We start from the raw sequence: 13,582 nt of genomic DNA on the forward strand, positions 1-13,582 counted from the left end.
TGAATACACATACCCCTGAAATCCTATCCACTTTCGAGAAAAAAATTCGTGTAGGTACTGAAATTAAGTTTCATGCGCAATCTAATATTTTATATAATGTACTGACTACTACTACAGTTTTTTTAATATTGTCATTACGTATCAAATAAAGCCTCTATATGAGTTTAAATAATTTAGTACAATTTTCATGTTTCATTGAAAAAATATCGACTGAACCACTAGGTGTACAATTTTAAGTGAGTCACTGTATTTTAAATCACACGAACCCTTGATTGTTTTCTAAAACAGGGAATAAAGTAGTATTGTTAAAACGTATATGTATAGAGTAAAACATTTTATTTCTTATCACACAGGTACAGCACATATTTTCCTCTCTAAAATCTTTATACCAAACTTCTATTTAATAATAATTTATATTGCATGCTGTTAAATATGAAAATGTAATTTCTATATATTCAATATTAATTTAAGTATCGACATCTAATATTTAACAGACATCACAGAGAAATATAAATACGCGGAACGTAAAATCCTACTATTATGGCAATTCGCTTCGATCGGTACAGCATTTATAAGTTAGAAGAAAATTGTCCGATTTTAGTAAATTAAAACTCCGTCGAGTTTATAATCTCTCTCATATTACAACTTATACAACATGATTCCGATACCAGTTATCGTAAATAGATTCTTTTAGGCAAGATATTTTTCTACTCTGTCATATATTCTTCGCTTTCATATAATATCCAAAATACGATCGAACGTATTAAAAATTGGGATAAATGTGTAATTATATGAAACGCACAGTCCTTCGTACAAATTATATAAACAAAAATAAATTAATCTCGGATAAAAATGCTAAAAAAAAAAAGAGGTACTTAATGAAAAATAAATATATCTATCATTTCGTAACTTAAATATAATTTTAGTGCGGTGTACGTCTGTGTGCCGTTGTTGGTCTTGGAACCCCGGATCGTCCTCTTATTTTCTTTGGTTGCACGAATGTATTGTCTATTCCAGTATTATACGAAAGATATATATTCGACATGTCGGGTTGAGTAGGCTGCAAATTAAAAATGTTAGAAATATTACAGTCTATGCTTGTAAAATACATGCACAACGTATGTAACATCCCCACTCCTGGTGCAGTCAGCTGACTCACAGACAGAGTCAGCCACTCAGCGGACAGCAGCAAGAGTGGGGATATATAAACACGCTGTGCCTTGTTCTCGTAGATACATCAACAGAGCAACCACCACCACGCATGCCTACCACATAACTATAAAACCAGACACCGAGCTAGTGAACCTCATAAAACTACGCAACAGATACAGACGCAAATTCCAAAACACAGCCAACCCACTACACAGACATCTCCGAAACACTCTCACCAGCCAAATCCAATCCAAGATCCGAGAACTAAAGAACACAGCATGGCCAGCACAAAATCTCCCAAATAGCTAACAATCCCAACAGACTCTGGACGACATACAAATCCCTAAAACAAACCAAAACCACAATTCCACCAGTCAACGACGGCAACACCATAGCTTACACCAACGCAGACAAAACGGAATCACTTGCCAGAGCTTTCCACCTCCCACCCAGCACACTCGACAATTCTTCCATCGATCAGGAAACTGAGCAGTTCATCTACAAGCTAAACAACACCAACACCCCCCCCCATCAAACACCACAGCCATCACCCCCCCAACTAATCCTCAGACTGATTAAGAATTTAAAAAACAAAAAATCCCCTGGCCCAGACAAAATAACAGCCATCCAACTAAAACACCTTCCTCCCAGAATGACCCTCCAACTCTACTACATCTTCAGGCAGTCATACCACCTAGCCTATTTCCCCACTGCCTGGAAAACAGCTCGCATAATACCTTTTCCCAAACCCAAGAAATCCGCACTAAACCCATAGAACTACAGGCCAATCAGCTTGCTGAGCCTACTCGGCAAAATCCTGGAAAAAATAATTCTCATCCAAGTTAACGCGCACCTCTCCTCCAACAACATCCTAATTCAAGAACAATTTGGTTTCAGAGCCAAACACTCCACCGTCCAGCAAGCCCTAAGGCTACAGGAGGACATTGCGCTGGATGTGAACAAGAACCGGATGGTGGTCCTAGTTCTGCTAGACCTCCAGAAGGCCTTCGACGCCGTCTGGCACAATGGCCTCCTCCTCAAACTGCACCACATCAACCTCCATATCCACCTAATCAAAATAATCCAAAATTACCTCACGGACAGGCTCACCACAGTCTCCTGCAATGGTTCCATCTCCTCACCCAGACTCCTGCACACCGGGGTACCCCAGGGATCAGTCCTGGGACCCATCCTATTCAACATCTACATCAACGACATTCCCAAAAGCACCAACACAAAACTAGCCCTGTACGCAGACGACACAGCCATCTACTCCTCCTCGTGGCAAATCAAACTGGCAACCAAGCACGCACAAAACCACCTCGACAACATCCTCCGATTCACCACCACATGGAAGCTAGCACTAAATCCAACCAAAACCGAAGCAATTATTTTCACCCCAAAAAGGCTAAAGAACCCAGATAAACTAACAGTAAGCAACCACCCTATCAACTGGTCCTCCAAAGTTAAATATCTAGGAATATGGTTTGACAACAATTTAAAATGGCAACATAACACCAAAGACCGAGCCTGCAAAAGCTTAGGGATCCTCCGCATTCTCTACCCGTTCCTAGAACGAAACAGCCCGCTTCCTATCCCACTAAAAATCCGACTTTACAAAACCTGCATCCGCCCCATCCTAACTTACGGCGCACCAGTATGGTGCACCGCCGCAAGGACACACGTAGCTACATTACAAAAAATCCAAAATAAATACCTCGGGATTATACTCAACAAACCCCGATCCTATTCCACAGCACTACTCCACAGAGAAGCAAAAACAGAACTCCTGCACGAATACATCATGACATTAGTCACTAAAGCCCATGAAAATAACACTCAGCGCCCAAACCCCCTAGTATCCTCCCTAGGAAACTACAATCGCGCAGAATTCCCACTAAAGATCCGCATGAAAACACCCAAACTCATCCCAAATATCTAACACCCAATCTCCACTGTCGCACGACATACTAATGCATCGAGGTTTTTCAAACTTTTCCCTCGATCCTAACACATGAAATTAACTCAATAAAACCACCCCACCAAAACTACACACAGACATTAACTATAAATTTTTAAGTGCAGGTTATAGGGCACAGCCCAAGGTACTGCAGTCACACAAGAGAAAAGGACCAAAAAAAAAAAAAAAAAAAAAAGAAACTCGTAGATACATACGTCTTTGTTACTTCCCACTGGTGGTACTGCTTGTGCCTTGCGCATATTGTTACCAGTATACGCTACACATTTCAATTGCCATTCACCAATATCTTCGTTCCAATGAACATATCTTTCGATCATCGTCTGCAAAGAAATTAAAATTATTTCATTACACGCGCATGTTGCATGCATTCACCGGCACATTTGTACATACTTGATACTGTACAGGTATGTAACTGTTTACTATCAGCTCTTGGAGCTGTAATTCTCTTCCAATGCCTCTGACTCCTTCCAAAAGCCCTTCCATTTCTCTCTGATGCTCTTGTTGCAAGTCTGACAATTCCGCCCTAACGGACATCAGCATCGTATGCACTCGTGCCAATTTTTTCGTCTTCCCTGCTGCCTCTTCTTGCAAAGAGGAGTATTTCTCTTCTATATCGATGCGTTCAGCTTCCTTCGCCTCGATCGCCTTTTTCAATTGCTCCTCTCTGCTTTTGCGTTGCTCCAGCTCGATCGCTGCAGCGGCCAATAGCTGCTCTTGAGCTTCAGCCTTCTCCAATAAATTCTCGCCCCCCACTAGAATCTTGTTCTGTAAATTTTGCATTTTTTCTCGCAATGCTTCCTTCTCGCTCCTGTAAAAATTAATATTTTACCGTACCATTTACTTCAATTCAATTTTAACAAACTTACTGAGTCCTCTTCAGTTCTATAACGTCTTTGTCATCCGGGCTTTTGTCTTCCCTCTCAGCTTTGTCGATCTTCTCCGTGGAATCTGCATCTCTGTCCTCTAGCTCTTCCATCGTTAATATTTGACTTCTTCTGCGTCTTGCTTTCTTCTCGTGCTTGGTTTCTCCAGTGTCTTCGGAGTCTTCAGTGTCGTCCTCAGACTCTGAGATCTCAGCGCCGTTTTCTTCCAACTGTTTGCGTAACTGTTCAATCTCCACTTGAAACTGACGGAGCAAAGCATCCTTCGGATCCTCGTTGATCCTCGCCCGGTTTTTAATGTTTTTAGCACGGTTCGCGTAACGAAGCGTGCTTATAGTCTCGTCGTAGTTTATATCCGCGGGACTTATATTCGCGCACTAAATCCAATTGCAATCGATTAGAATAATTATTTATTTTAATAGAAATTACGAAATATTACCATTAACGTTTTCGAGTTGCCACCCAACGAGTCTTGAAGCAATCTTGTCAGTTTGGAATTTCTGTAAGGCACGTGTGAACTTTGACCATCGACCAATGATGATATTACATTACCTAACGTTGAAAGTGATAAATTAATCTTTGTCGCTTCCCTTAAGCGAACTCCGGAAGCTTTAGTTTTGCTTTGTCGTTCTGAACCCTAACATAAAACAAAAATTTAATACGTATAGTTTGGAAGAAATATGATACGTTAGTTGAGAGAATTACATACGGCTAAATCGACCAAATGAAGTTTGCCCATTTTAACATGCTGTTCGCCGTCTTCTCCAAGTTGGCTAGATTCAACGGTGATTGTGAATATCGCATGGGATCTTGAACTCGATACGTTCATTGCCGTAGCCCCAACGACACCTACGCAGAAACACATTCTGTTATTATTACGTTACTATTACTTTATTAGATAAGTTTTGTATACTTACGGTTCTTGTTACCGAGAGACATTATTCGATCTAAATCGTCAGCATTGTTTACGACGTAACCACTTAGATCTTTCACGAACACTCCAATGTCGGGTCTTTCTTTCACTTCTAGTCTCGTATTTTGATCTTTACCTAATAGATCTCTGACCTCCTCGTTATAAATCTCTAAATAAGTTGCACGTACTAGGAATCTGTTAACGAATCGCTTTAAACATTCGTTCGAAGATGTTCGCTGACGTTTCCCGAACGTATACTTACTTTTGGTTGTCGTGAGCTTTAGCTATATGTCCGAAGACGTGTGCGAAGCTGTTAGGAATAATACCTCTGAGCTGTGGCGATGTTTTCGCGCCTGACATTGTGTAAGTTTTGCCAGTGCCGGTTTGGCCGTACGCAAATATAGTTCCATTGTAACCCTGCAAAACTTTGTCCACGATAGGTCTTGCGGTCTCGTTATAGACATCAACTTGCGTTGAATCTGTGTCGAAGACAGCGTCGAAGGAGTAGACTTTTGGTGGCTCTCCCTGCGCTGCATTTGCATTCTCAACGGTTATTTCGCTATTTATAGAATCCACGTGTACAATATTTTTACAATGCCCATCCAACTCCTTTCCATTTAAAGGACGAACGCGAACCACAACCCTAACATTTTCTATTTCTCCGAGTTCCGTCGTGCTATCCTACGTAAACAATCATCGAAAGGACACATCATTAAAAGAACATAGAAACTGAAACGTCTGAACGTCCAATTCATATATTCTGTATGTTTGATTTAATGAATTACGATTACACAGTCTGACAGATAGAACTGTCAAACGAATATTTAATAACATCGCTCGTGATACGTGTATCATGGAATCTAGAAGAATACTAACTTCAGACCCCGGCATTTCAGCTTCGTTTCGTTTTAAAGTCACATAAAAACACGATTCAGAGCATAATAGTCGATCTCAAAACACTGGTAGAACGCGACGAAATAGCAGACGACCTCCGTAAACAAATGGATCGATTTGTATGGTTCCAATTAGATACGTGAAGACTGGTGCAGGCAGGTCGCGTCATCTGTATCCGCATAGCCGGAAACTCGATAGATAATTAATCGACGTTTCTTTATTTTACGAGTATTTAAAAAGTAATCCGTTCCAATCATATTCGACGTCAAATAGATTTTAATTTTATAACGTTCGTGAATGGAACAGAAAAAGTATAATCATGCGCTGCGTACGTATTTAGACCTAGTTAAATAAATGCATAATTGTCAGGCTAGATGTTCTCGGTCGAGTGTCGCATATAATTTCGAAAAGTTTGATCCTGAGTGCTGCAAGAGTCTGCTGTTTAAACATATACCGCCACAGCTGACTCTATCCATGCTGAAAGTGTCAATGAAGTTGCGAGAGTCCGATTTTGCATTGGATAGACAGAGACAGACAGGAGAGATTGCACCGCCACTAGCGGCAGAACGACAAAGTTTGTTGTCTCTGACGCTAGGTGGCGTATTGGAGGAGTAAGTTCGTGGCGACAGAGCCATTCTACCTTAGCAAACGGAGAGCTCCGGATTTAGTTCTCACCGTTTCAGTTAAATTTAAATTAACGTTGTTTTGTTTATTACTAAGAGATATGCAAGTTATTAAAAACTTTGTCGTTATGAAAAGTTCTTGGGTAAACGTAACCTCGTCTGTGGCGACAGCATTACTCTTCCTTACCAAGCAAGAGCTCTTTTGTCTATTATTAGGAAACCAAGGTATACAAGTCGTTAAATTAGTGTTAAAGTTTTGGTAAACGTATTTGATTCTACTGTTTCTAATTAAACCCGTGTCTATTGACTAATGTTAGAAACATAAGGAGTTTTCTTTTTTTAAAGTAATAACAGATCAGGCCTCTCTCAGTGTGAAACTATACTTAGTATGTAACTATAAATATACAGATGATATGAGGTATGGATCGCTGGCTAGTAATAATAACAATTTATTAACAAAATACAATTTACAATTTACGCGCGAAACAGAGCGTCACCTTAGCGTCCTCGCCTTGCATGGACTACTCCAGATGGCGCTACAAACCCATTACCAACTCTGGAGAAAATCCCAACTAAAGTAAAAGTTCCTAGAAAGTCACTACAGAGGTATATCTTATTACTAGCTTATAGGTTATGGATATCAATCTTATAGCATTCTGGCTTACTCTTAATATTTACAGATATCATTCTTCTGATACTTAAACTATTTTTAAAGAAATTATCTTGCAGTGTTGTAATATCTAGATTTATATTCAAGTGGCAGTAAAGTTACGAGAGTCCAATATTGCAGTGGATAAACAAAGACGCGCAATGTTACGTTCCCTTTTTATTTTTTAAGTGGAAAGACAGACTCTCGCGATTTTACTGTTCCTCGTTTAGCATGGCTGGTACCGAATTGGCTGTGTCGTTCGCGAGTGGTGTTTTCGCGCATGCGCGACGAAAATGGCTCGTGCGATTCCTTGATCGACTAGTTTAGAAAATTACGTAAAATGTGTTGCGAAATAAACAAAGAGGCTCTAAAGGTGGATGTTGAAATAAGTATCGGGCATCTAGAATCTTACTGCGAAGTCCATCACACGGACAGCTCATGTCGAACTGTGATAATTGACTCTAGATAATTATAAATTTGGCAACAAAGGCGGAGTCTACTTTCGTTGTAAACATAACCTGACTAGAATAATCTTTCGTGTGTGTGTGTGTGTTTTTTTTAATCGAGTCTTTGTTTGTGCAACAAGTGAGAATAAGCTGTGATATAGTGAAATAATTATGTTGTTGTGTGATAGGATATAATGCAGGTTTGTCCCTTACTATATCAATTACATTGATTTTTCTTATTTTTTTTTGTGGTAGCTTTACAGAATCTAATGTTTAAGCTGTCAAAACGACCAATTAGTTGCGTTTATGCAGTTTGCAACGTTAGTAATTTTACGAGTGTGTTTTTGTGCAAAATCGAACGATTATGCTTCTGAATTTTTATTTGCTAAGAATTACATTCATTATTATGTCATATTTCATTGTTTAATTTTTAAAACTATGAAGCCACATTTTTACGCGGCAATAAATTGTCGCGACGGTATAATAATTTTTTTTGGCTATTTTCGTGCAATTTAGTGTTACATAACCTCCAGTTTCGTAATATTTGCAAAACGATAAAATTGATAGAAAATCAAAATTGTCACGTGGGGTTAATAATTGTGTTTTGATGGTATTATAATTTAATAGTCATAATATTGATGCAAAATTAAAATTTCCCTCCTCTTCGTTTAGTTTCTGTGGTGAACGTTGGTGGCGCTGCGGCGAGACCTTCGAACAGTTCCTATCTATCGCGTTATTGGTCGTTGGTTTGCGTCGTAGATCGTCGCGCGTGACAAGATGACTAAAAACAGTAAATTTTACAATTTTCCGAAAGAAGTGTACTATTATTAACTACTATAGTACTTACTAGAGTCGACCGTGGGGTTAATAATTATGTTTTGGTAGTAGCGTTTAATAGCCATAATATTGAGGCAAAATTAAAATTTCCCTCTTCGTTTAGTTTCTGTGGTGGACGTTGGTGGCGCTGCGGCGAGACCTTCGAACAGTTCCTATCTATCGCGTTATTGGTCGTTGGTTTGCGTCGTAGATCGTCACGCGTGACAAGATGACTAAAAACAGTAAATTTTACAATTTTCCGAAAGAAGTGTATTATTATTAACTACTATAGTACTTACTAGAGTCGACCATGAGGTTAATAATTATGTTTTGGTAGTAGCGTTTAATAGTCATAATAATGAGACAAAATTAAAATTTCCCTCTTCGTTTAGTTTCTGTGGTGAACGTTGGTGGCGCTGCGGCGAGACCTTCGAACAGTTCCTATCTATCGCGTTATTGGTCGTTGGTTTGCGTCGTAGATCGTCACGCGTGACAAGATGACTAAAAACAGTAAATTTTACAATTTTCCGAAAGAAGTGTACTATTATTAACTACTATAGTACTTACTAGAGTCGACCGTGGGGTTAATAATTATGTTTTGGTAGTAGCGTTTAATAGTCATAATATTGAGGCAAAATTAAAATTTCCCTCTTCGTTTAGTTTCTGTGGTGGACGTTGGTGGCGCTGCGGCGAGACCTTCGAACAGTTCCTATCTATCGCGTTATTGGTCGTTGGTTTGCGTCGTAGATCGTCGCGCGTGTCAAGATGACTAAAAACAGTAAATTTTACAATTTTCCGAAAGAAGTGTACTATTATTAACTACTATAGTACTTACTAGAGTCGACCGTGGGGTTAATAATTATGTTTTGGTAGTAGCGTTTAATAGCCATAATATTGAGACAAAATTAAAATTTCCCTCTTCGTTTAGTTTCTGTGGTGGACGTTGGTGGCGCTGCGGCGAGACCTTCGAACAGTTCCTATCTATCGCGTTATCGGTCGTTGGTTTGCGTCGTAGATCGTCACGCGTGACAAGATGACTAAAAACAGTAAATTTTACAATTTTCCGAAAGAAGTGTACTATTATTAACTACTATAGTACTTACTAGAGTCGACCATGGGGTTAATAATTATGTTTTGGTAATAGCGTTTAATAGTCATAATATTGAGGCAAAATTAAAATTTCCCTCTTCGTTTAGTTTCTGTGGTGGACGTTGGTGGCGCTGCGGCGAGACCTTCGAACAGTTCCTATCTATCGCGTTATTAGTCGTTGGTTTGCGTCGTAGATCGTCACGCGTGACAAGATGACTAAAAACAGTAAATTTTACAATTTTCCGAAAGAAGTGTACTATTATTAACTACTATAGTACTTACTAGAGTCGACCGTGGGGTTAATAATTATGTTTTGGTAGTAGCGTTTAATAGCCATAATATTGAGGCAAAATTAAAATTTCCCTCTTCGTTTAGTTTCTGTGGTGAACGTTGGTGGCGCTGCGGCGAGACCTTCGAACAGTTCCTATCTATCGCGTTATCAGTCGTTGGTTTGCGTCGTAGATCGTCACGCGTGTCAAGATGACTAAAAACAGTAAATTTTACAATTTTCCGAAAGAAGTGTACTATTATTAACTACTATAGTACTTACTAGAGTCGACCATGGGGTTAATAATTATGTTTTGGTAGTAGCGTTTAATAGTCATAATATTGAGGAAAAATTAAAATTTCCCTCTTCGTTTAGTTTCTGTGGTGGACGTTGGTGGCGCTGCGGCGAGACCTTCGAACAGTTCCTATCTATCGCGTTATTAGTCGTTGGTTTGCGTCGTTGATCGTCACGCGTGACAAGATGACTAAAAACAGTAAATTTTACAATTTTCCGAAAGAAGTGTACTATTATTAACTACTATAGTACTTACTAGAGTCGACCGTGGGGTTAATAATTATGTTTTGGTAGTAGCGTTTAATAGCCATAATATTGAGGCAAAATTAAAATTTCCCTCTTCGTTTAGTTTCTGTGGTGAACGTTGGTGGCGCTGCGGCGAGACCTTCGAACAGTTCCTATCTATCGCGTTATCAGTCGTTGGTTTGCGTCGTAGATCGTCACGCGTGTCAAGATGACTAAAAACAGTAAATTTTACAATTTTCCGAAAGAAGTGTACTATTATTAACTACTATAGTACTTACTAGAGTCGACCATGGGGTTAATAATTATGTTTTGGTAGTAGCGTTTAATAGTCATAATATTGAGGAAAAATTAAAATTTCCCTCTTCGTTTAGTTTCTGTGGTGGACGTTGGTGGCGCTGCGGCGAGACCTTCGAACAGTTCCTATCTATCGCGTTATTAGTCGTTGGTTTGCGTCGTAGATCGTCACGCGTGACAAGATGACTAAAAACAGTAAATTTTACAATTTTCCGAAAGAAGTGTACTATTATTAACTACTATAGTACTTACTAGAGTCGACCGTGGGGTTAATAATTATGTTTTGGTAGTAGCGTTTAATAGCCATAATATTGAGGCAAAATTAAAATTTCCCTCTTCGTTTAGTTTCTGTGGTGAACGTTGGTGGCGCTGCGGCGAGACCTTCGAACAGTTCCTATCTATCGCGTTATCGGTCGTTGGTTTGCGTCGTAGATCGTCACGCGTGACAAGATGACTAAAAACAGTAAATTTTACAATTTTCCGAAAGAAGTGTACTATTATTAACTACTATAGTACTTATTAGAGTCGACCATGAGGTTAATAATTATGTTTTGGTAGTAGCGTTTAATAGTCATAATATTGAGGCAAAATTAAAATTTCCCTCTTCGTTTAGTTTCTGTGGTGAACGTTGGTGGCGCTGCGGCGAGACCTTCGAACAGTTCCTATCTATCGCGTTATCAGTCGTTGGTTTGCGTCGTAGATCGTCACGCGTGACAAGATGACTAAAAACAGTAAATTTTACAATTTTCCGAAAGAAGTGTACTATTATTAACTACTATAGTACTTACTAGAGTCGACCGTGGGGTTAATAATTATGTTTTGGTAATAGCGTTTAATAGTCATAATATTGAGGCAAAATTAAAATTTCCCTCTTCGTTTAGTTTCTGTGGTGAACGTTGGTGGCGCTGCGGCGTGACCTTCGAACAGTTCCTATCTATCGCGTTATTGGTCGTTGGTTTGCGTCGTAGATCGTCGCGCGTGACAAGATGACTAAAAACAGTAAATTTTACAATTTTCCGAAAGAAGTGTACTATTATTAACTACTATAGTACTTACTAGAGTCGACCATGGGGTTAATAATTATGTTTTGGTAGTAGCGTTTAATAGTCATAATATTGAGGCAAAATTAAAATTTCCCTCTTCGTTTAGTTTCTGTGGTGGACGTTGGTGGCGCTGCGGCGAGACCTTCGAACAGTTCCTATCTATCGCGTTATTGGTCGTTGGTTTGCGTCGTAGATCGTCGCGCGTGTCAAGATGACTAAAAACAGTAAATTTTACAATTTTCCGAAAGAAGTGTACTATTATTAACTACTATAGTACTTACTAGAGTCGACCGTGGGGTTAATAATTATGTTTTGGTAGTAGCGTTTAATAGCCATAATATTGAGACAAAATTAAAATTTCCCTCTTCGTTTAGTTTCTGTGGTGGACGTTGGTGGCGCTGCGGCGAGACCTTCGAACAGTTCCTATCTATCGCGTTATCGGTCGTTGGTTTGCGTCGTAGATCGTCACGCGTGACAAGATGACTAAAAACAGTAAATTTTACAATTTTCCGAAAGAAGTGTACTATTATTAACTACTATAGTACTTACTAGAGTCGACCATGGGGTTAATAATTATGTTTTGGTAATAGCGTTTAATAGTCATAATATTGAGGCAAAATTAAAATTTCCCTCTTCGTTTAGTTTCTGTGGTGGACGTTGGTGGCGCTGCGGCGAGACCTTCGAACAGTTCCTATCTATCGCGTTATTAGTCGTTGGTTTGCGTCGTTGATCGTCACGCGTGACAAGATGACTAAAAACAGTAAATTTTACAATTTTCCGAAAGAAGTGTACTATTATTAACTACTATAGTACTTACTAGAGTCGACCGTGGGGTTAATAATTATGTTTTGGTAGTAGCGTTTAATAGCCATAATATTGAGGCAAAATTAAAATTTCCCTCTTCGTTTAGTTTCTGTGGTGAACGTTGGTGGCGCTGCGGCGAGACCTTCGAACAGTTCCTATCTATCGCGTTATCAGTCGTTGGTTTGCGTCGTAGATCGTCACGCGTGTCAAGATGACTAAAAACAGTAAATTTTACAATTTTCCGAAAGAAGTGTACTATTATTAACTACTATAGTACTTACTAGAGTCGACCATGGGGTTAATAATTATGTTTTGGTAGTAGCGTTTAATAGTCATAATATTGAGGAAAATTAAAATTTCCCTCTTCGTTTAGTTTCTGTGGTGGACGTTGGTGGCGCTGCGGCGAGACCTTCGAACAGTTCCTATCTATCGCGTTATTAGTCGTTGGTTTGCGTCGTAGATCGTCACGCGTGACAAGATGACTAAAAACAGTAAATTTTACAATTTTCCGAAAGAAGTGTACTATTATTAACTACTATAGTACTTACTAGAGTCGACCGTGGGGTTAATAATTATGTTTTGGTAGTAGCGTTTAATAGCCATAATATTGAGGCAAAATTAAAATTTCCCTCTTCGTTTAGTTTCTGTGGTGACGTTGGTGGCGCTGCGGCGAGACCTTCGAACAGTTCCTATCTATCGCGTTATCGGTCGTTGGTTTGCGTCGTAGATCGTCACGCGTGACAAGATGACTAAAAACAGTAAATTTTACAATTTTCCGAAAGAAGTGTACTATTATTAACTACTATAGTACTTATTAGAGTCGACCATGAGGTTAATAATTATGTTTTGGTAGTAGCGTTTAATAGTCATAATATTGAGGCAAAATTAAAATTTCCCTCTTCGTTTAGTTTCTGTGGTGAACGTTGGTGGCGCTGCGGCGAGACCTTCGAACAGTTCCTATCTATCGCGTTATCAGTCGTTGGTTTGCGTCGTAGATCGTCACGCGTGACAAGATGACTAAAAACAGTAAATTTTACAATTTTCCGAAAGAAGTGTACTATTATTAACTACTATAGTACTTACTAGAGTCGACCGTGGGGTTAATAATTATGTTTTGGTAATAGCGTTTAATAGTCATAATATTGAGGCAAAATTAAAATTTCCCTCTTCGTTTAGTTTCTGTGGTGAA

At 39.1% G+C, this 13,582-nt stretch overlaps 1 protein-coding gene across 1 annotated transcript; it reads right to left on the bottom strand.

Annotated features, from left to right (window-relative positions):
• Positions 1-218: 218 nt before the first annotated feature.
• LOC122402963 (kinesin-like protein KIF3A) lies at positions 219-5,941 on the bottom strand. Its single transcript, XM_043406188.1, has 9 exons — positions 5,804-5,941; positions 5,190-5,608; positions 4,932-5,122; positions 4,724-4,863; positions 4,454-4,651; positions 4,000-4,391; positions 3,524-3,941; positions 3,328-3,453; positions 219-1,060 (listed from the first exon to the last, which is right to left on the bottom strand). The coding sequence occupies exons 1-9, from the start codon at positions 5,816-5,818 to the stop codon at positions 923-925; spliced, it is 2,037 nt and encodes a 678-aa protein (XP_043262123.1). The 5' UTR covers positions 5,819-5,941; the 3' UTR covers positions 219-922.
• Between the last annotated feature and the right edge of the window lie 7,641 nt (positions 5,942-13,582).

This window comes from Colletes gigas, unplaced genomic scaffold (assembly GCF_013123115.1).
Source record: "Colletes gigas isolate AHSC1104 unplaced genomic scaffold, ASM1312311v1 Colletes_gigas_Sc00042, whole genome shotgun sequence".
In the NCBI taxonomy this organism is placed as follows: Eukaryota; Metazoa; Arthropoda; class Insecta; order Hymenoptera; family Colletidae; genus Colletes; species Colletes gigas.